The sequence below is a fragment of the Saccostrea echinata genome, unplaced genomic scaffold, assembly GCF_033153115.1.
Source record: "Saccostrea echinata isolate AGI-Se365-2 ecotype Australia unplaced genomic scaffold, CSIRO_AGI_Sech_v1 ptg000001l, whole genome shotgun sequence".
In the NCBI taxonomy this organism is placed as follows: Eukaryota; Metazoa; Mollusca; class Bivalvia; order Ostreida; family Ostreidae; genus Saccostrea; species Saccostrea echinata.
The window spans coordinates 29,453,538-29,477,500 of NW_026889750.1; the positions used below are offsets into that span (position 1 = coordinate 29,453,538).

Sequence of the window (23,963 nt, forward strand, 5' to 3'; positions counted from 1 at the left end):
AAACATGATAAAAAAAAATAAAACTATATATGGAGATAAAGCAATAAATTCATCACAAGACTTTATTAATTTAATTTATTTTTTCATAATTTAATATGTATAAATTCACAACAAATCCATTATTACTAACTGGAAGTGGAAAACTTGACTTTAAATGCATGGTTCAAAATAAAAAAGATTTTTTTTAATTTAAGATCTACATAAATACATGAATCAAATAACATAGAGAGAACAAGCAGTTCCTTCTAAAATACATGTCAAAATTATTGTATCATTCATTGAGGGGTCATGATATATCAATATGGTGATCCAAATATTTTAAAATTGAAGCTACTTTTTATTAATATCAGGGAATAATAACACTAAACTCTAACTTATATTCTACTGCTTACAGAAGTTATAACATCTATTGATGTAAAATGCTCACATATAGAAAGGTCATTCTACACACATATAGGTCAAGGGTCACATATTTACAACAATAGGTAACTTTGGGATAAAAAAAAAAGAAATGTAAACTGTAACATGAGAAAATTCTTCAGTAAATGTGCAATATCACAACTGTAAATTGAAGCATGTTGGGAATATTGTATTTTAAATGAGGTAATTGTTAAAAGTATTCCTGTCCGAATACCTTGTTTGGCTTCTGAAAATTCACAACCATAATTGCACTGAATCAAAGAGAAAGAAAGACAATAAAGTCATTGTCAACATATAAGTGTTTACAATATGAGTAAAATATGAAGAATCTAAAAATATTATTGCATTTTTAAATCTCTTTGTAAGGTGTTATTACAACTCTGTGACAATCTAATCAGGTTGTTTCTCTTAGATTTTATGTTTGGACTTTTTCAATCAAAATTTAGAGAATTCTTTTTACCGAGGAAATCAGAAACTTTAAAATGTTTCATTTAACCTGGCCAAAAAATCATATATTATGTATAAATTTCAATAATTAATTTACTTCAAGGTTAATTTCAGTTGTGAGTTATCATGAAGATTCCAACTAATGATTGCATCTCACACAACAGTGCTGAGTATGGACAGATTGACATTTCATGAATAAATCATATGGCAAACTTATTCAAAAACAAATCGGTTTACAGAAAAAAAAGCTGTGGAATGAAAGGATAAAATCAGCTGTCAAATTCACAGTTGGTTCACTCATTGCATTCTGGGATTTCTGTATCATCAACATATAGTTTGTGTATTATTCCGTCACGTCTTTTTCCACTACTAATGGCCGTAATGTGAGCAGAATGAGCGCCTATCTGAAAATGAGTTTCAGTTCCCTCCTCTCCAAATTCTCCCTGAAAAAGACCAAAAGGTTGAAAGCATTGATTTCAGCACTGAACATTAACTTTTTTGCAATACATCATGTTACCAGTCACATAAGATGAGCATATGAATTACTCACATTATGAAAAATGTTGTGTGTGTATGGGGTAGGGGGTTACACATTCTCAAAAATTGCTTTCTTTGGCACATAATATAGCTAACACTATTTACTGAGGGCTCATTCTCTAAATAAAATTCTACACACATTCTCATTTACCTGGTACTTATTGTCATGCAGTTTATGAATGTAAACTACTGTACAACAGCAGCTGAAGACATGAGACCCTCTTATATTTGACAACGCAACACAGTAACAATTTAAACTACAGCATGTACTTACAAAAGTTTCCACTTTGTCTCCATTTACCCAAACATCCAAAGTGTCTTTTTCTGCAGAAAAAAAGCTTATATTATTATTTCAAAATCATACAGCTATAATTAACCCCATAATTTAACTTCTTTTTCCACCTACAAGTTATGCTGCTATTTTTACATGATTAAAAAACATACAAAAATGGAGCTATGATCATATATACCATTTTAATTTATCCTTCCCTGAAATTCCCTAACACATATGGTGCAGAAACTTACCTAAGCACACACGAATGGGGTTCCCTGCAATAGTCAGCACCCAGGCTTTTTGTATTTTACTCTGATTTTCTCTAAACTTGTTCAAACTTTTTCCATTAACTTCTAGGGTATATTCATAGGCAAATCCACTGACTGCATCTATTGTGATTGTACATTTAGCCTTGCTGTGTCCTATCTGAAAATGCTCCTTGCCAACCAACTTAAACATCCAGTCTGTCCTATAGATTTCCTAAAATGATCGAAACACGTATGTACATCTATAAATTTTAAAGTTTAATTATTTAAATACATACTGTACATTTCTTTTGTTGAAATATTTTTACTTCATTAATTTAAATCAGCTAGGATACATTGAAATCTTAATTTATTGTAAATTCCTTATTTTACGCGAGTACTTAATATCGCGAAATGACCCAAGGGCGTCAAATCGTGGGAACAAAAATTCACGAATCGGTGAGTTATATAGAGATTTTACATACATTAAAGCACCATAAAAATAAAAGCGAGTAATTTTATTTCACGAGTGATGCTCCTCGCGTAATTACGCGATAATTTATTCCTCGCGTATATTTAGGAATCTACAGTACCTTGCCATCTACTCTTATGACTCTTTTTCCAGATGTGGTTCCATGTTCAAATTCAATGTCATGGACACCATCAGGTAGAGCCACCTGCCATGTGGCCACAATGTCATTAGACATTATTAATCCTGTTCACAAATACAAAAGTTAAAACGTATATTATTGACAATTAATATGACAAAGTATATAAATATTCCATAAAGAGTTGGTATAACTCTACACACAGTCAATGGCTGTTACAGAAGCTACAAAATGTGAAGACAAGAAGTGTCAAAATCAATACAAATACCTAAGTTATGAAATATATTATGAATGGTTTAATTAAATCTGTTAATTATTAAGTACATGCTAACATGAAAGGACTTGTCCAAAACCCTGTTAGAGGGAATATCACTTCTGACACCTTTTGATCCTTGTTAGCACAATTAGTCACATGGCATTTACAAGATCTGTAATCAGTATAACTCCATACAGTGTCAATTTCTGGGACTACTTTCCCTATAAATAATGACTTTGCCTGTCAGTATATTGAGTTTCCTACTTCTGCGATATTCAAGCAGAAAGTCATTGCATGACAAAAATCAACAGTCAATACGAGGTAACACTGTGAATCATCAGTCATAGATAAGCTACATTATACCAAACAAGAATCGGACAGTGTCCTTATTGATTCAATAATTCTACATGTTTAGGTAAAAATAAAACAACTCTGACTGTTACTATAATCTTATTCAATGAATCCAGGTACAATTAGTATACATTGCTGTCGTTTAATCATTTACAATTTAGATGAATAAATCACAACTCTTATTCAGAGAAAGAAGATTGCAAGTATCAAAATGTGAGTATTGCAGCATTCCTACATAAAATTCATGTTGATTTTAATTGATTAACATTTGGATGAAAAATCAGTTTAAAAGAAGAATGAAACTGGTTTTGCATTATAAATTTTGATTACCGTATATACTCGCCTATAAGTCGGTCCGCCTATAAGTCGGTTGTATTTTGAAGCTTATATTAGATGAATGGACTTTCTAAAATACAATTTTTTTATAACTCCCCTATAAGTCGGACATAGAGATTTAGACCAAAGTTTAACTCCTAAAAATCCGACTTATAGGCGAGTATATACGGTAATTATATTTTTTTTTCGGGGCAGTTAGAAACAGAGGACACCCCCAGCACACACACTCCCACGTCCACCCTCACACAACACAACATTAAGAATATTTACTTATATTAAGCTTAATTATAATAATCAGTCAATTATTATAATGGAAGCTCAACAAATAGTAATGTTAGATGGCTTTAAAACAATCTCTGTCAGAATTCAAAAGAGCTATTCAAGATTAAGAAATATGATATTCAATACTAAACACATTTAGAGCATGGCATACTTTAAAATTCAAACCATCCATATGTGCACCAGATGAGGAGGGTTTAATGATAGAATTCATTCCAGGTGTTGGCTATGTAGCAAAATAAACAGGGGCATATAATTCTAATCTACACATTTACTATGAATAATGCAGAGAGTTCCAAAGGTCAACAGGTAAATCATCCTCGCAAGCCACGGGTCCTAAGTCAACACATTGCCGTTGGACCCCTGACATATTTCATTCAATAATCGTGGGCTTGCTTCTCTCATTGAGAAGCACCAATCAAATTAAAGCTTTCATAAATACTTGACAAGGATTCAGTTGACACATCAAATGCACGTGTTACAAGTTGTTTATCATAGAATGGCTTAATGTGATTGGTTGAGAGATAAGAAAAACAATCAAGATTTGTAATTTTTCCGAAAGACGTCGCTACAGTCAGCCCACAAATATTGAATGAAATATGCCAGGGGTCCAACGGCAACGTGTTGACTCAAGACCCCTGGCTTGCGAGGATGCAGGTAAATTCGAAGCGAGAAAAGCGTTGAGAAAATGAGTTGAATCTCCATCTTTATATAGATTTTTTTTTGTGTAAAAGGCCTATGCAAGTACAAAAATGTTTGTTATGATTAATTTGGTAGCTATCCTTTTGTACTCTTCAGCTCCAATTTAGCGCTACATTGCAACGTACTATATGGGACATATTCTTGCTGTAGAGAGGGTTCGTCCTGAAACAGATTATTCTGACTAGGTGGTCTCCTGAGTATGAGCTGTGTGCTTAAGGTTTATTGTCCCTCTGTCCACTCATATAAAATTTTTGCTTTAATCATTAATGATAATCATTATTATAAAATAAACCTTAAATATCATTGAAATGTGAACAATTTAAGGCATAAATATTAACACAAATCGCCTTTAAAATCGAAATTTTTTAAGGAGATAAAAACCATTAACGTCAGTAAGAGTTATCTCTCTTACGAGAGGGTCAATGAACCTTAATACGGTTAAACATTCATAGTTAGGGGCATTAGCTTGAGAAGCCATGTAGTATTATTCTTTTTGCTAAATGTACTAATATAAAACACATATTATCGTGATAGGTTGTGTGCATAAATATCGAAAGTTAAACATAGATAAGTCAAAATAACTTAATAAGTCAAAAACGTATCAAAATATGCTGCTGGGCAACACTTACACAAAATACGGGTACCTGGCCAACCCAACGGAAACGAAAGTAACCATTAAATCGTACATCTAATCCTCTTTTAGAAATTTCTAAAGTAAAAATGGATTTAACTCTCAGCTTGTTTATTTTTTTAATAATTTATTTTTTTAAACAAATGAAACAAAAACTTTGGCAACGTTAGAATTAAAGTTATCTCCAAATTCTACGAACAACTTATCAATTAGGCATTGTAAACAATATGGCGGATAATCAGACTTCGAGAAAGGTAAAATTAGCGTTTTTTAGTTAAATATGAAATTGCTGTAGAAATACAATAAAGTGCTTTAGCATTGAATATACTTTATATCTTACATAAGTGCATTCTTATTGTGCGTGTATCAAATTGTAGTTTCCTTAATAAGTAACTGAGTCTGTGCATTGCACTTGCACAGACTTGCAAGATGGAACTTGGAATGAATGCTGAGGCGCGAAAAAAATTCGAAATCGACTTTTTTTTCTCTACCTTATCAATCAAGTAGATGTTTGAAACATGACATCAACATGTGTCAACTGTACAACTGTAGTGATGTCCATGAAAATAAAATAATAAAGAAATAACTAATCACCATTCCCTTAAAATTAAAACTTGGGATTTAAATTAATAATATGTTAACAGTGCGACTGTTGGGGCAAGTGCATTGTTCACTTAATTTTAAGATCCGCCTCTTTAAACCGCACGAGACATTTGGAACATTTAGACTGTGACGTCACATGACGTTGTATGTTAGCTGCATTTCCATTACGAAGTTTTGAAAAGTGCAAAAATTTTAACAAAGAACGTTTAATCTACTATCTGTATGCAATATCCATTAAATTGAGGTGACTTTATTTTCTGTGAATTTTTGGTTGTTGTTATCCCACGAACAAAGTTAGCGGCGAGAACAACAAGTAAGAGATTGTGTGTCCAGAATTACTGCGGAAAATAATTCTATTGAATGAATGTGCAGTTGTCCGAATTTTCTCTTTGCCCAGGTGTTGTTGTTGGAGCTTGCTGAGCGGCGCTTTGCCCCGCTCGCAGCACTTTGAGCCGCTTGCTGCGCTCGCTATTATGACAGGAACGAATTTACTTTGCCAATAATATGTTGACAGTTCAACCACTGGGGCGACTGCAGGATATCTAATCATTTTTAATGCATCCGCCTCTTGGAACCTGCAGTCATTGAGACCATAGGCGCTAGGTTTCAGGATGGTGTGTTTTGTGTATTGTGTGTTTTCCTATGTCTGACTAAATACACTAATTTTACTAAATACACTAATTTTACAAAAAAATTAAATTGAAAATTGCTGAAATTAGCAAGAAAATGTATATTATGTACATAAAAAAATCACAAGATTCGCCACTCGTCAGCTTGGATTCTAGGGGGGCATCTCGATTCACATTTTTCCTACTGATGATTTAAATATCTAATCAATCATGTTGCTAGTTGTGCAAATAACTAGCCATTTCAACTACTCAAAAAAAAAACCATTATGTGCAGTATTTCAGTCTGAATGTTGGATCATGCATATGACCCCCTAATGACATCTCTCAAGGTTGGCAGCTATTTTGTACATGTATTATAAATGTGCATCAGAGAGATTGTTTTTAATTAAATTGCAATATATATGCCTTCTTCATCGCCAATCTACTTCTATCTAAATGAACAACTTAAATAATTAAAGTGTTTTTTCTTGTAGGTCACTTATGAAGAGGATACAAATATATCAAACTCCATGGCATCCTCAAATTATCAGGTAAAAAATTAGAACAATGATCTTTCCAATGAAAATCTAATTTTCCATTAATTGTTGCACAATTTTTCTATAAAATTTAAATCATTTTGTTTGATGATATTATTTTTTCCCCATTTTTACAAAGAATGAAGTTGATGAATGGACAGATGTAAACAGAAAGCTAAAAAACCATGGTCTTCCAATCATCAAGCTACTGCATCCCTCGGACGTGGCTCTCATGACAGGTGAATGTTGGAATAGACTTATTAGACAGGCAGGCTTAGTCAACAAAGCACGACATGATGTCATACTTATAGCTTAAAATTTCCAAATTCTTTAATTTCTCTCTTGAAAGATACAATTCCAATTCAAATTTTGCAATTTACCGTAGTAATTTCAGTAGATTTAATACATGATATCATAGTGGCTTCAGAGTTATTAATGCATTGTATTTTTTTATGTCACTATAGGCAGGACAGTATGCTTAGATACAGCCATGAGTAAAACACTGAGAGAGAATGTTTTATCCCTTGTGGCTGATTGTGATCACCGACAAACACTTATTCAGGATTTAATCATCACTAACAACAAACTTAAGTAAATGTTTATTTTACAATTCCTATTGAATTAATTAGTAGTCATTTGAAAAATAATTATGGTAACTGATGAATCACTCCATTAGGGCAGTTTTCCAAAGGATTGATACAAAAAAAAGATGAAATAGAAATAAATATTCTCTTTAATTAAAGGATAAACAACCTGATGAATAAGTAAAAAATATCAGTTAACAGAGTTATCTCTCTTGCCTCAGTACTCCATATTTTGTTTTTAGAGAAGATATGGAGAAGCAATCCAATTTGACATTAAAATACCATGGAAGGATGAAAGAATTGCAAGTGTTGCTAGAAAGTTCAAGGTCAAGAGTACAGGTGAGTATGACGATTTGTAAGTATCTTTGTAGGGGACTTTTTTTCTCAGAGGTCCAAGATCCTCATGCATAATTCTTTGGTTAAAAGAGGTAATGAAAGGAATTCTTTTTTGTGTGCAAAATAGAATGTCAGCTATATGATTAAACTTCATTTGAAGTGAATTACTGGATATTCTCAAGATTACCCATGAAAAAATTTGATGAGATAGTATAAGTTATGTAATGTGGTTCACTTAAAAACATAGACAAGAATCTGTATTATTGATAAAATACTTTCTACCCTATTTGGGTTTGTTTTCCTTCATGTTGGTTTGTTGTCCCTAGTTTGTTTCAGGAATAATCCCTGTCTTGTATTTTTATTAGGAGCTTGAGGAAGTGGGGTCTTCTAGGGGATCATTTATGACAGAAGAAGAGGAGAAACTTGTCAATACAAAGAATGCAATGCACATCAAGTGTAAACAGCTCACACAAAAATGTCAGAGCCAAGAAAGAGAAATAGAACGTCTGAAGTCCAAAATGCAAAAAATGGCCGAGGAGGTAAAAAGAAACAAAAAAGAAGAGGAGTTAAAAGCATTGGGGGGGGGGGGTCCTGATTAAATGATCAATTTTACTTTTACATTGGTATTCTAATTATTTTTCATGCCTTATACATAGATGCTTTACAGTTAGGAAGTGATGCTTTTTTATTAATGAATTGTTGGAAACTATTTTACATTTTACTACACTGACATTATATATGTATTTCAGGAAGATAAGCGTTCCTCCAGACAAAGCCAAGTCTTCCAGGAATTCAAGAAGAGAACCGCCAGAGCTCACAGTGTCATGGATGAAAAGTGAGTACTGTCTGAGCAGCTTATTTTGATGAGTGATTTTATATAGTGTGATTTAACAATTCCACAGGATTCTGATCCTCATTTTGCTAAAATTGACTGTATCATTTTGATGTTTTAATATCTCTTAAATAAATAAATCTTATTGAAATTAAAGACTTCCATAATGCAACATACATTTAGTTATACTTGAGGACTAAATGAAAATTTTCCAAATTTATCATAGTAAAAAAATTATAATGATTTCATCTTGTTAATAAGCAATTTTACTGTGTTTAACTGCTTCTTTTCTGCAAGTATGATAGAGTGATAGAGAAGATGCAAGCTTTTTTGGCTTATTCTTGCTTTTATATCACAGACTAATATTGTGTGCTTATTTTTCAGGTTATTAGATATTATAGATGCATATGAAAAACAGGTGCTAGGCTTGCAAAAGCAGGTTGAATTTTATAAGTAAGCTCTATTCTATCATTATATTCTTTCTCTTTACATATAATTTGTGCAATAAAAGAGAAAAAAATGTCTTGCAATAGCAGGTTACATTTAATGCTGATACTGTAAATATCCAAAATCCAATATAATTTTGTTGATTCATTGTTAAGCTTGTGAAGGAAGTTGCTGTACTTGTATTCATGTTCTTCTTTTAAGAATTGAGCAGTTGTTTACGTTTGGTTAACTCACTTTTTACTCTATAAACATTTAAAGACAGTGCCATGGTTTTAAAAAAAAAGATGATATTAATATTTTGAATTTTCTAAGACTGTAAACTTCATTGATATTGCTATGAATTATTTTATCTTTAGGCAGCATTGGTTAGTTACTTAGTTATTTACCAATACATATGTTTTAGATGTCATAGAGACAGAAAACAAATATGATAACCTGGTACATTGTACTGATATTCCTCATCACAGAACATGGATACATGATCTCCTAAATCATAAGATTTAACTATACATTTTATCATCATTAGGCTTGTCTTTAAATTATGCCAATTTTTATTCAGAAGGAGAAGTTGGGTATAAAATTGTACTCACTTTGGTTCCCCCCCCCCCCCTTGAAAAAAAAAGAAACAAACAAAACAAAAAAAAAATCTTTGCAAACTATATTTATAAAAAATTGTCCTACTTTGTCAATGCAATAGGTTTTTCATCTGGTAAATGTAAAATTTAAATATTATCTTTGATTTTATTTTTCAGGTCAGCAGAGCTTGGAGATACTCAGGACTTCAATGATGAGGAAAAGTCATTCTTCTCAGTCCAGAATGAGCCCTCACAAAACATGAAATCTTTAGTCAGGGTAAGTCTTCAGATATTGCCAGTCCCCAATGAAACAGTACACATTGTCAAAGTTAGTGTATATGTTTTCAAGTCAGTTTAAATGTATTGACAGAAGCAAGCCACGAAAATACAATAAACTTGTTTTAATGGTTAAGACTGTTATTATAGAATAAAGAAAACTAGGATGTTGTAGTCTGATAAATTTTGTCTAAAGTACAATGTAATCTATTCCACAGATGCAAATTTGACATCCTTATTTATTATCCCCACTATCTAAACTTCTGAAGAAAAGGTTGATTTACCTCATTTCTATGCATAATGCATAGGATGCACTTTAACCCAAATTTATATTTTTTGTCTAGATGGATTTCCTTTCTTTTAATTAATGTACATGGGATGCAGTGCACTGAAAATTAAGATTGATATTTTGTTTTTTTACATGATTTATAGACATATGAAAAGCAGCTGGGAAAAGCCCATGACAGAATTAAACAGCTGGAGAATGACAGAGAGTTGATCAGTCTGGAGGCAGGGTCAAGGTCGTATCATTGACACCTATACTGTTTTCCTCTTTTTCTACTGCCCTCTTCATATGCTTAAATGTATTTTAAACATTGTTGAAAAAATCTTTGTATTTTAAGCCTTAGTGGAGCTTACAGACAAGAAATGAAATATCATACATAATCTTTAATCAGAACTGTCCTTAGCTATTATTTATTGACATAATTTTTTGTGACCTACAGACCTCAGCTACAAGACTACAGGGTGGCCCAACAACGAATTAAAAAGCTTGAGAAGTTACTAGCCGTCCACAGCATCAGGTTTCACTTACAATTTTCTTTTCTTTTGATCAGAACTTTCTAATTATAAAATGGAGTTATGTTTGTATTCTGCAGTAATTTAGAATTCCAGCTTTCCATCCTTCTTTATTGTTTAAACCCATTCTGTATGAATCATGTGACTATATGGCTGAGAAATAAGGAACCCAGTTTTATTTCAATAGTTATGAAGAGGAAATTAAAAATATTTATGACTGTAAAATGCTGATCCTACTAATGTAGGGGGGTTATCACAATATTATTGCTGTGAAATATTGAACTCCCATTAGTTTTCAGTGATAAAGAGGAGGGGGTTCAAAATAATATCTCTGTGAAATGTTGATCCTTCTTCATTTTTGGGGTGGGGAGATGGGTATGTCAAAAATATTTTAACCGTGAAATATTGATTCCGTATTAAGACTTAAGGTAAAGAAGAGGGAGGAAAATATTATAGCTGTGACATGTTCACATCCAATGGTTTACTGTTAATTGTGGAGGGGGATCAATGTATTATAGCGGTGAAAAAAAATTAAAGTATAAAAGTAATAAAAAAAAAATCTTTCAATAAATCTAAAAAATGTCAATAAGATACACTAAATTTTGTTGTGAAATTTTACTTTCCATGAACTTTGTTTCCAGCATACCAGGTGAAAAGCCAAACAAAGACCCATACAGACTGAAAAAGAAGTACAGTACTAAATTAGAGGACCTGGATTATCTCCCTTTAGATTTCTGTAGGCAGCATCTCAGGGTATGCCTTTCATATTTAAATGAGCTGAAAGGAAATGGTCTTTCTTTATAATACAATGTGAATTAATTTTTTTCCATCTTTATTAGCATTGACTTCACTTGATGTATACCTTTATCTTTTGTCTAGATGATTTTCCTTAGTATGCATTCATCAAATTCATGTTTTGTGTCTTTGGATGTCATTTTGATTTTGTATTCAGCACTTTAATTGGATGTGGTTGGCAATTTAGTGCAATTCAGATTGTATTACATCAGTACATATACATAACTAAAAAGTAAAGTAATTTTCAAGAATATATTTTGATTATTTATATGCTAATACACAAGACAAGGTCACTAGCATAAACCATGGCTTAAAGGGTTTTTATCACGTTTCAAAATTTTTTGATATGACAAAGTTTACATGCTATTAAAATCATATATTTAAAAAATCTTTGCTAGAAAATTAATATTTTTGATGTATCAGCGATTCAAAGTTTGAATTTCTCAATATGCATATTTTGATCGCCGATGTTACACGCCATTGATCTGACGTCATAGGTGTCAATCCTGGTCAAGCGAAGTACTTATTGTGTACACAAAAGGGCTCATTTGTTGTGTCTTTTAAACCTGTTAGAAAATAACTAAGTGATAATTGAATAATTGACAACTTGTAAGGTATAATTTAATTATGGCTTTATGGTGCACAAATGTGCATAAGAAAGGTTTTAGGAAGAATTTTTTCCCCACATTTCCTGGACTTGGTCGAGAGATAAAAGGGGGGCCTTCCTCTGCAAATGCGATGGCATTTATCTCCATTCAGAACAATCATTTATGCCCGATCGATCACAGACTTTTTTTTTCTGTCCTATAACATATTTTAAGGAAAGATACTTTTCAAAAAAATAATAAATGACAAACACGCATTTTTTTAAAAGTCGCACAGAATCTAGTAGGAATGTTGTGAACTTCGTAATGGCGTACGGCGCCATTGAAGAAATGTCATTACTAGTACATGATTTTCACTGCTAGAGCTAATAGAAGATATACAGGATTTATTTATCTATAATTAATTAAAATAATAATGAAGGAGAATTTAAAATTCCCATATTTATAAATGTTTACGAAGTTAAACTTTAGTAATTCGTTCTATTTAGTTGAAGTCTCGAGTTGTCAACGGCTTCGTCTTCGGTGACCTCTCTCCAATTGTCGGCATATTTTCGGGTTATTTCTCTCTGCTAGACGTTCATACCTAAAAGATAGACCGTCCATAACCAATGGAATATAGTCTATGTCAAAATTTCAACCGGCCAAACTGTGTATTCTATTTATTTAGCGTAAAAATCTATTCAATGTATTTTTTTCTTACGATAAGCTTTAACGAGTTCTATTGACCATTGACACCTATGACGTTTCAGTACCACGTGACCCCTATCTAATTAGTGGAGATTTTTACTTCGAGGACCCTATATTACGGGCGTTTTATCGTCTAATTACGGCCGTTTTCAACATTATTTCATAATAAAACGATAATAATATGTTTCAAGAATATAATAGTGTTTCATTTTTAAGAAATTTAGATACGTGATAAAAACCCTTTAAAGTAACAAAAATTCACTGACTCAAAAAGTAAGACCTTGGTTGCCCCATTATCAAATCATGCAAATATAATCTTTTTCTCACAAGCTTCCAATGTTTCCAATCATTTCTTGTAATATAAGGGCTTGTCACAAAATATTTGCCTTCTTAATTTAGTCACCCCTTGGTAGTAAGGTTTCTTGATAAGCCCCTGCAATTGTAATACTAGTTTGTGAATCCATGTATATATTTTACTATTTTGTATTACTTAGAATACAAATTACGTGGAACCATAAGTTAATGATGAGATCAATAAACAACGAAGATGTTATCCATTTAACACAACATTGAACAATGGTTAGCAAAGCCTTAGTTTAATTTGATAAGTACCGGTATTAAATATTTGAACCTGCTCTTTAAATGGAATTCACATCAGACTAAAGAAAGACAAAAGCAGCAATTTTAGCAGGATTTATACCTTTCATCTGTATTTTTTAGAATGATAAATTCACTTCCTTTCACTCCTTTTAAGACAGTCAAGAAGATAATGATAGATTGATATGTAACGTCTGGAAAATTCATCCCTTTATGTCATTGTTATGTGGTGGCATTGTCTTAAATAATCACATATAATTGTGCACAGTCTTAACATTTCCTGTGATTCTTAGATGGATCTGAATTAACAGGCATTTCAGTATTAGCTCTTTTTATGATAATCATGCAGTTAAATATAGTTAATTAAGGAACTACAGGAAACAAGGTGTATGATGTAAGTGCAATTAAAGGTGATGCAATGGGATTTTTAAAAAAAAATGTTAGTTAAGATACAGAATATAGAAATAAATGATTCGTGTGCCTGAAGTGCTGAAAAATCTTTTTATGTATGAGAATGCTCTGGGCATTATGTTGCAAGGTACATAATATGAAATACAATGACAGGATATCAAAGATAGTTAATGGTTGGCAATTTTAGAAAATGGTTGAAACTTTCAGCACAAAGTACACTGATTCTTTTTTAGGACATATGCACTGAAACTGATGTAGAAGATCTGGAGGAAGTCATTCCACTGTTACAAAAACAGAAAGAATATGTCGAAACATCACAAAGATATGAACAGGTAGAATTATTAAAAGTTAGGACACTAGGAAAAATAGGAAAATATGTTGAAAAAAACTATCTATTGATTAATTATCAAAAGATCAACTAATGTGTTGACGGTGCGACCGTTAGGGCGAGCGCAGATACTTATTCAGTTTTAATTTAGATCGGGCTCGATCGTCAAACTGCACATGACATTTGGTGCATCTAGACTCTGACGTCAAATTACACCGTATTTAAGTTGCATTACCAAACCGAAGCCTGAACATTGTTGACTTCAGTGAAGAACATTTTATTTACTACTTATCTCAATATATCTATTCAGTCAAGGCGAGTTTATTTTTTGTTAAACTTTTGTTGTTAATCTCGCAAGAACATAACTTAAAGAAGTGATGCATTGTGGGTCCAAAAGTTACTGCGGAAAAAAATTCGTTTGGATCAATGTGTAAGTCCAAATTTTCTCTTCGCCCAGGCATTGTCGTTAGAGCTCGCATTGCGAGCAGTGCTTCGCGCCGCTCACTGCGCTCGCTATTATCAATCTGTGGGGAGTTCTGAACATCTGTCTGCCACAAATAAACAATGTTCTCAAAATATGGCCTGATGTTCCTGAGAAGAAAAGTTGAGGGGGGGGGGGGTAATCTGTCTTGTTTGATATTTTCTGTATATACTGGTACACAAATTTAAGTCTGATTAACAAGATACTGACAAGATACTGGTCTAAATGTGATGATTTTATCAAACATTATTGGGAATCATCTGTATTTACCACTTTTGAAGTAAAGCACAGATATTATATCAATATTAAAAGATCTGTTTATTTTATGAGATACTTAATACAAATTGAATTATTTATTAAAAAAGCAAACATTATTTAAAATAAAGATTTATCATAGCCTACTGATAGGAAATGTCTGTGTTTGATTGTAGTTCTGCCGCTGTGTACAGGACATTTGTCTCGATGAAGAGGAAAGTCAAGGGAGAACACTCAGTCCCTCAAGGAAGAAGAATTTACTGACAGAAAAAAGTCTACAGAAAACAGTTGCAAAACTACAGGGCTGGAAACAGGACCAAGATAGTTTACAGGTAAATACTGAATAACAAACTACAGGGCTGGAAACAGGACTAAGATAGTTTACAGGTAAATACTGAATAACAAACTACAGGGCTGGAAACAGGACCAAGATAGTTTACAGGTAAATACTGAATAACAAACTACAGGACTGGAAACAGGACCAAGATAGTTTACAGGTAAATACTGATTAGCAAACTACAGGGTGGAAACAGGGCCAAGATAGTTTACAGGTAAATACTGGATAGCAAACTACAGGGTGGAAACAGGACCAAGATAGTTGACAGGTAAATACTGATTAGCAAACTACAGGGCTGGAAACAGGACCAGGATAGTTGACAGGTAAATACTGATTAGCAAACTACAGGGTGGAAACAGGACCAAGATAGTTTACAGGTAAATACTGGATAGCAAACTACAGGGCTGGAAACAGGACCATGATAGTTTACAGGTAAATACTGAATAGCAAACTACAGGGCTGGAAACAGGACTAAGATAGTTTACAGGTAAATACTGATTATTAAACTACAGGGCTGGAAACAAGACCAAGATAGTTTACAGGTAAATACTGAATAACAAACTACAGGGCTGGAAACAGGACTAAGATAGTTTACAGGTAAACACTGATTAGCAAACTACAGGGTGGAAACAGGACCAAGAGAGTTTACAGGTAATACTGAATAACAAACTACAGGGCTGGAAACAGGACCAAGATAGTTTACAGGTAAATACTGATTATTAAACTACAGGGCTGGAAACAGGACCAAGATAGTTTACAGGTAAATACTACATAATACCAAACTGCAAGACTAGGAGCAGGGCCAGGATAGTTGAAGGTAATTACTGAATATTTAACTGCATAGCTTTGAGCAAGACCAAGATAGCCTACAGGTAAGGTAATAGCCACACACTATTTGTTGACCAACTGGACAGGTGAACTTTTGAATGATAAGTACAGTTCATAAGTTTAGGGTTAGTTGTGTATATAGAATAATTTTTTTTAATACAAATACTTTAATTATGTATTCTTTAAAAAAGAATCCATCTCCTATCCTCAGTACTAGAAATAGGAAGATGTTTCCAACTTAAATCCAAAGTATGTATACTTGCACTTGTAACCTCAGTGCTTGAAAAGCAAGGTTGGTAGAAGTATTACAGGTTAAAGTTTTATATATACTTACTTTACAGACTTATTTCAATGACAGACAAAATACAGATAAGATTTCTCACTCTTAAAAATGATTGACCCTCATATGAGAGAAATAACTCTTACTATTAAAGAAGATTGACCCTCTGCTTAGAGAGATAACTCTTGCTATAAAGGAAGATGGACCCTCTTCTAAGAAAGATAACTCTCACTGTTAAGGAAGATTGACCCTCTGCTAAGAGAAATAACTTTCACTGTTTCTCATTCTTTTAAAAAAAGTTAACTTTTTGCTAAATGAGATAACTTTTACTGTTAAGAAAGATTGACCTGTGCTATGAGAAATAATTGTTACTGTTAAAGAAGATTGACCCTGTGCTAAGTGAGATAACTCTTATTGTTTAGGAATCTTTGATAAGAGAGATACCTAAAGTAATTCTCAAACTAATAAATCTCTTTGTTTCCTTTATAAAATGTTCATCACCAACAACAATGTCTCAAATTTTGCTCTAGTACATAGTAAACTAAATTTGCATGAATTTTATTTTTATCTCAATTAGAAAAATATTATACATGTATGTATTATAGAAAAAAAAATCCATTTCAATTTAATGTTTTTTTTTTTACTGGGGTTAATTTTAATGGACATTTTTTAAGGGAACAGTCAGTACAAGGTAGAAACACACTAATAGCTCATTTTAATTAATGGAAAGTTTATGGTTTTAAAAAACAGCAATCTTTGGATTTTTCTAACTTTAAGTTCATTGGAAGGACAAACCTTTCCAGTTGTCCTGTCTGTGACACTAGAGACATTCATCTTCATTAAGATAAAATTTAATGGCCACTAAATCATCCCAAAAATGATGGATAGTTTTATTCACATGGATCAGCCTAACAGCACTGTATGTTGACAAATTGAGGAAACTGTATAAAAATAATGTCAGGGTCGTTGGCATGGTGTTTTAAATCATCATATGGATGGCACTGATGGGGAAAAAAATCCCTCTTGTGTAATTCCTGTCATGTTTACTCTTATTATGCATACCTGATCTAGAGTTATTTTAGTGTGATGCATGCATAGATAAAACAGGGATATAAATAGGGCATATTGTTGTTGAAATTTTTTGACCTAGACAGACGTGGTCTAGTAATCACAAAGAAACGTTTAAGTAGAAATAATATATGACAGTTTTTACATTGAGAGGTGCATTTAGAATTAATAAGGTAATGTTAAAAATGTATCATGGGTGGTAAAGAAAAAAGATGAATTTTAACACAGACTTTTGATATTTAGAAGTAAGAAAGATCAAATATATATTTTGCAAATTTTTGAAAAATATTTGTCACAGAAGGCAATCAGCACAGTCAAACCTTGTTATCTTGAAGTCAATGGGACAGAGAAAAAATTGAGATATATGAGGGTTCAAGATATTGAGGGTAAAACTTGTAAATAAAACGAGGGTGGTACTTCCAACTCTTATTTATTATTTCTTATTTACTGATAACAATGATAATTAGAAACTTTGCTAATGCAAACAATAGCATTTGTCACCCCCAAACTGCCCCCAAAATTGCAATATATGATTTCAGAAATTTTCCGATTTCTGTTTCCATGGCAAGTGTTTTGGAAATTGAAAACCTCAGAACTTGGGACGAATTTTTTAAAATACTTTTAGTGGGAAAATTATCAAGTAAATCACCCCCACCCTTTTGTTTCCATGGCAACTGTGAAAAAGTTTGTTGAACTTTGCAGAACTAGTTTTACTTCATGCAAAGCATAATCCTTTAATGTTTCAATTAAAAGATACTGAGAAAATTGAGATTTTGAAATTAAAATTTTCATTCGGATTGACATAATGTCTTAGATGTGCAGGTCTGTTTTATTTACATTAGGTACAAAATATGTAAACATTTCTTAAAATTTATGAAATATAATTATTTATTGTTTTAAACACTAATAGTTTTTATGCCATTGTTCATTGCAGAATAATTTAATTTAAGAACTATGTAAATGGTAATACAGTCATTTGATGAAATATAGATTAAGGCCAGTGCCCTTTAAATATTTCCAGAGAAGTACTGGTATGATATTTATGCCCATCTATATTTGATGAGTCATACATAATGACTCTGGCCATTATTATTCATGGCCTGTGCGTTTTGGCGACAAGTTGGTGTGCTAAAAATTGAAATCTCCTTTTTCTCCAAGAATGATTAATGTCAGGTGATTGTTAGTACACCTGTCTTGAGGACATGTAAATTTTCTCTCCGGAATTCATATCAAAATATTCTGAGGTCAAAAACTTTCTGGCTGATTGATGGGTTACCTTTACCTTTTAAAGGGAATGAATGCCAAGGCAACTGCCTACTTTCTGCCATTAATTCATTGAGGAACATCATTCATTTTGAAATGTCAGTAGGAGAATTTCTACAATATGACACACACGTACTCTTTTTTCTTTGTACCTGATGGGTAAACTGGTATTCACGGTTTGCATATAAATTGATGATTTACATAAAAGGCAGAAATTAACTTTGATTTATTTCATACCTGATTTTCAGTAGGTTATTTTAGAATTTTCTAAAACATGACTCTTGATTGACTTTTATTAACACTTATTGAAAAGGAAACACTTGCTGTATCATGTTTGTTTACATCAATTCGTGTTTTGGGAATGGAGATGCTAAATTTTTTTAAAGGACATCATGTGAAAAACAGAAATATTAATTCTCTGAAAATTTGTACAAAATAAATAAATGAACATAAAAAAGCATGGGATTTACTGGAAAGATAGTTGTAAGAAATTGTCGGAGGAAAGTATGGCTTATGGTAAATAGAAAAAAAATTAATGAGAAATAAAAGAACAAGGGATATTTCCTGAAATGCCTCAAGAACATTAATGTGCTAGACAGGACTGGATTTGGTTACAATTCACCATCAAAATAAAGGGTTCATTCATCATATGTCATTAAAGAGAACTTCACGATTTCAATGTACTTTATCATGTTTATAGAATTATCTTGAATAATGCATGTGTTCCTAAATTACCATAGAATGGCATAATTAACCAGGGCTTGACATTTAATTTCCTTGGACTTATTTATAAAGTTTGTGATTGCATTGGTATTCTGTTTGAAATTAGCAAGGTGGGGGTGTTAATTAATGTGAAGTTTAGTGTTTCAATTAAATAAACCTAAATTAGCTGAAACTGTCAAAGAGATAAATTCAAATGATCTCTTGAAGATTTTAATCAATTCTTTCCTTGTATGTGATACATTCTAAATTAAGTTATGTAAACTGATTGTTTACAGGTGATGTGAATGTGTCTTTTTAACAAATTTTGAGCTTCTGTCATAACTATAAATAGTTTTTAATTTTGTTTTCTTTCCCTAAGAAACTCTTCTTTTTTGTAAATAAAAATGCAAAAAAGGGACTTTCAGAGGGATTAAAAATAGGGTAATGATATAAATTTGTCAAAATATGTCATGTTCAGTCACTAAACAAACTCATAATAAAGTATTAAATCATTCAACATCCAGTAATAATGCAGACATTGCTCATAATTATGTCACATTACAGACTATTTTCTAATGCTCTAAAAAAGACATGTGAAATAGGCAATTTATGGACTCTCTACACAATAAAGAAAATTGAAGGTTGGGGTTGAGGGTAGGAGGGTTGACATTGAGAAAATTATATCATATTGAGTTTATCTACATAATATCAATTTCAACATAGAGTACCAGAAAAAAATGTTCAAAGTGAACATTGTATTGATAAATAGAAATCACTATTACTTACTTAAACGGGGAATATACATGAAAGTTATTCGGGGGGGGGGGGGGGGGGGGGGGGGGGATATCATTATTCAACAATGTGTCATGTAAAGTGGCACAGATATTTCCTGTGTCTTGAAATTATTGCAATTTTGTCCCTTGGATGACTTCAGAAAACACTTGAATATTTCTCTTCGTGTTTTATAAACACTGTAAATTCTATGTTTGGAATTTTGTTTGATTTTTTTTTTCGTTTAATTAACAAATGCATAAAAATACTCTTGGATTTTCTAATGCAGGAGCTTCAGATATCCTTAAACAAGCTGGGTGAAAGGGTAGCCCCCTGGTTAAAGATCAGATTGAGTGGTGATCCATCAATGACCCAGATAATTGCTGTGGTGGACAAAATTGTGTATGATGATGGCATCATTAGGGAAAAGGTAAGTTTGAAATTATTCTATTTCTGTCTTGTCATAGTTATAATCAAATGGGAGTATCTGAACAGGAACAGGGACTCCAATACATTTCAGAGAGTGAAAAGCAAGCATAAGTGTGCAGATTATAAGAAACAAAAATCAAGCCATATATGTTCTTTTTTCTTTCTTCAGAGACAATCTTTAGATTATTCTTTCCATCCCCCCTCCTTTATTACATCTATAGGGTTTTGTCACATTATTTTCCAGAGCTTTGAAATAATAGAGTTTTATTTTTTACTTTATATATATTTATAAAAGTAAAAGTTATAAGATTAAAGATTTGAGTTTCTCATGCATTATTTGAAAGCAGCCAATGAAATCACCATCCCATTCAACCTACTAGCAAAGAAATATGAAGCCCAAAATGAGAAAATCTTATTTCTATTTAAAATGATTTACTGAGAGAAAATTTATTCTTAAATTTCCTTGTTGGTTCATACATGAGCTATTGATTTACCCCACCAGGATGGAAAAGAGCATCCCTCTCGGACAGTTCTGGAGAATATTGTCGGACACTTCCAGACTCTATTTGATGTGCCCTCTGTGTCGGGGGTATTTCCCAGAATGAATGATATTTACACCAAACTAGGAGAGGTCCACAATGTCCTCAACACTTTACGGAATCTCCTTGGACTTGGTAAGAGAAGAGATAGATGTAGGCTGTTGTTTTGTAGTATTTTATCCTTTATACTAGATACACATATACAGTACATTTGAAAAAAGAAATTTTCAATACTGTAAACATACTTTTTTTTCCTATGGGGTCATAATTCCATGGCATCAAAATTTGTTTAATCCGCATGTAAGAAATTATATGGATTTCTTGTATATTTAGAATTTTTTTATTTTTAATTTAGTACACTGTGACAAAATTCCGCAGAATACTTGTGACCGCCTACTTAATTAGCTTAAATTATTAAACTATTAAATTAATCCAATGTGTACATCTATAGTATGTGAACAAAAGTCTTCCAAGTCTTTTTTATTTAAATATTTTGGATTTCCAACGTTTCGGCTTGAGCATCACTGAAGAGACATAATTTGTCAAAATGCGCATCTGGTGCATCAAAATTGGTACCATATATGATTTATATGTAAACAAAATGAGATTATAGACCTAAACATATTGTTTTCATTTATATAAAATTTGTTGAAATCAAATGCAATGCAGATTTAAATCTTACTGAGTAGTACACAATTTACCATTTAAGAAAAATTTGGATGGCATATTTAAACAATAGTTCATGAAAGAGTTTGTTCTGACATTTACCAGATCCAGATGCTAAATCTTCAGAGATTGTGGATGCTGTGGGACATCTTTGCCAAACTTACAGAAACACAACATCAAAGCAGCTGAAATCTCTCCTACAAACAGAGGACCTAGAAGGGTAAATATATTCACCTCATTATCTGTTGTCTGTAGGTCATAGAGTCAGTCCAGTCATCAGCATCTGCATGGCTGGAGTTTTTATCCAATCCATGGCATATGCAAAACTCGGCCGTATATTAAGCTAAATAACTCAGTCTGCATTTTTGAATTGATAAAACGTATCTTGAATCAATTCCTCGATTCATATGTGTCCTGAAAATAAATGAAGCATTGTGATGTGTCGGAACCTTACTTTTAGGTCACCTGAGTCTCTTAGGTGATGTACATATATTGCTTTTTTCCCATCTATTGTTCATGGTACATCATCCAAAGACTTAATTTTGAACAATTTCAGTTACTTCTCTGAAGCCAAGGGTCAGTTGACTAACAGTCAATGACTTAAAGTGTATTTGGTCATATATTGAAATATATTTGAAAATCATCTTTATTCATTGACATTTAGCAAGCAAACTGTATGCATGATAACAGTAAGCTATGGGCCCTCTACTAAATTGTGAATTTGTATCCCAAGGGATCATGCCCCTTAGGGTTAAGCTAACCTGACCATACTCTGGAAACTCATTTTATTTGTAAAAAATTTCCTCAGTCTGTTTCTGAGCATCTAGAAGACAAGCTTTTACTATTTACCAAGATTCTAGAGTTCTGGTTCTATATGTAGGTAGGGGCTGAATTAGTCCCAGCATGGTAATCCCATGATACTCATGTGACTGTCAAGACATTGTGTTTTTGTTTGACTGTATTTCAGAGTAATACGACGTCTTGAAGAACACAGTAATTTCTTCCCAGCGTTCCAAGAAATTGTCAAGAAACTGTTTGAGATTTTAGGTAAGTTACTAAAATGTGTTTAATAGTTTCTTTCTAAAAATTATCACTGATAAGAATGTAAACATCTTTGCTAGCTAGGGGTTTCTGATCCGCACTCTTCTCACAAGCCCTTGGCCGACGGTGCTGAAATAAGTTTGGATTTTTTTTCTTGAGTTGTGATTGGAGTTGAGTGATATCATTTGACCAATCAGCAATTGCTTTTTGTAAATGATAATAATTTAATTTTGTTTTTATTCTAGCCTCTGATTGGTTAATATCCAAAAAGGAACACAAATTATTTCTGTATAACCTGGTTTGGTATGGGGACACCCCCCCCCCCCCCCTGACAACCAGCTGAATTATCTGTATCCATACAATCCTCTCATTTCCAGTCCTCGAGATTCATGGAAAATTCCAGATTTAATAAACGTACCTTTCGATCTTACCACATGTAAACAAACAACAAGGCTGCTAGGCCTATGTATCAGTTTTTACCTCCCCTTGCTTCCCATCACTTCCGTTACAAAGGTTGTATTATTGAGCGGCAAATTTGAACTAATAAAAAGCAACGAAATTTTACACTCATAGTTATTTAATGATTTTAAAATTAAATTATAAGGAATGACTCTAATTCTTGGCCAAATTATTCGAGTATAACCTGGTTTGGGTCAGTTTACGCTGTTTTATAATCCGCTTCGCGGATTTTGGCCAAGAATTAGAGTCATTCCTAAAATATCTTGACTCTTTTGATTTGAGTCGCTCTTTTCCCTATATGTTTTATTAATTAAGAGTGACCCTGAGCACTAGCAACAGAAATCACGATTACATCGGGAATGAAAAACACAAGTAAACAACGATTGCTAAGATAACATGCCATTCTATAAAAAGCTATGGTGTCATCCAATCTTAAGTAACTTTACTGCAGATGTAGATTTGCACCCTAAATAACAAATAAACATTGCTTGATACCTTCTTGTTAATTATTCCCTAAACACTTTAATTCGCTTTTTTATTTCTGTCGATAACGCAAATTGTGTTGATTGTAAGATTCGAGATCATGTAAAAGAAAACAGTCCCGACTTTTGACAGCAACTTAGGCCAAGGGTTTGTGAGGAGAGTAGCGGATCAGAAACCCTTGGCTAGCGAAGATGGAAAGTAAATAGTAAAAAGTTTTTATCTGGAAGGTTTTAAAATTTTTTTTTAGTAAATTATGT

General features: G+C 32.5%; 2 protein-coding genes across 3 annotated transcripts in view; one reads left to right on the forward strand and one right to left on the reverse strand.

Annotated features, from left to right (window-relative positions):
• Positions 1–59: 59 nt before the first annotated feature.
• Positions 60–5,134, reverse strand: LOC133175986 (fas apoptotic inhibitory molecule 1-like). Its single transcript, XM_061311191.1, has 5 exons — positions 5,085–5,134; positions 2,517–2,638; positions 1,930–2,158; positions 1,679–1,728; positions 60–1,310 (listed from the first exon to the last, which is right to left on the reverse strand). The coding sequence occupies exons 2-5, from the start codon at positions 2,628–2,630 to the stop codon at positions 1,161–1,163; spliced, it is 543 nt and encodes a 180-aa protein (XP_061167175.1). The 5' UTR covers positions 2,631–2,638; positions 5,085–5,134; the 3' UTR covers positions 60–1,160.
• A 174-nt stretch (positions 5,135–5,308) lies between these two features.
• The window catches only part of LOC133188988 (centrosomal protein of 70 kDa-like), a 19,252-nt gene continuing 597 nt past the window's right edge, over positions 5,309–23,963 (forward strand). Inside the window, exons 1-18 of one of the 2 annotated variants that reach the window (XM_061324447.1) lie at positions 5,309–5,340; positions 6,792–6,848; positions 6,973–7,072; positions 7,298–7,424; positions 7,660–7,756; positions 8,119–8,292; positions 8,503–8,588; positions 8,970–9,038; positions 9,785–9,884; positions 10,316–10,404; positions 10,609–10,686; positions 11,323–11,434; positions 14,010–14,108; positions 15,017–15,172; positions 20,379–20,519; positions 21,021–21,192; positions 21,829–21,943; positions 22,691–22,770. In XM_061324447.1, coding sequence (XP_061180431.1) covers positions 5,314–5,340; positions 6,792–6,848; positions 6,973–7,072; positions 7,298–7,424; positions 7,660–7,756; positions 8,119–8,292; positions 8,503–8,588; positions 8,970–9,038; positions 9,785–9,884; positions 10,316–10,404; positions 10,609–10,686; positions 11,323–11,434; positions 14,010–14,108; positions 15,017–15,172; positions 20,379–20,519; positions 21,021–21,192; positions 21,829–21,943; positions 22,691–22,770 — 1,879 coding nt within the window. In that variant the 5' untranslated portion in view covers positions 5,309–5,313. The remainder of the gene's footprint in view (positions 5,341–6,791; positions 6,849–6,972; positions 7,073–7,297; positions 7,425–7,659; positions 7,757–8,118; positions 8,293–8,502; positions 8,589–8,969; positions 9,039–9,784; positions 9,885–10,315; positions 10,405–10,608; positions 10,687–11,322; positions 11,435–14,009; positions 14,109–15,016; positions 15,173–20,378; positions 20,520–21,020; positions 21,193–21,828; positions 21,944–22,690; positions 22,771–23,963) is intronic. The other variant, XM_061324450.1, reaches the window with a different exon arrangement.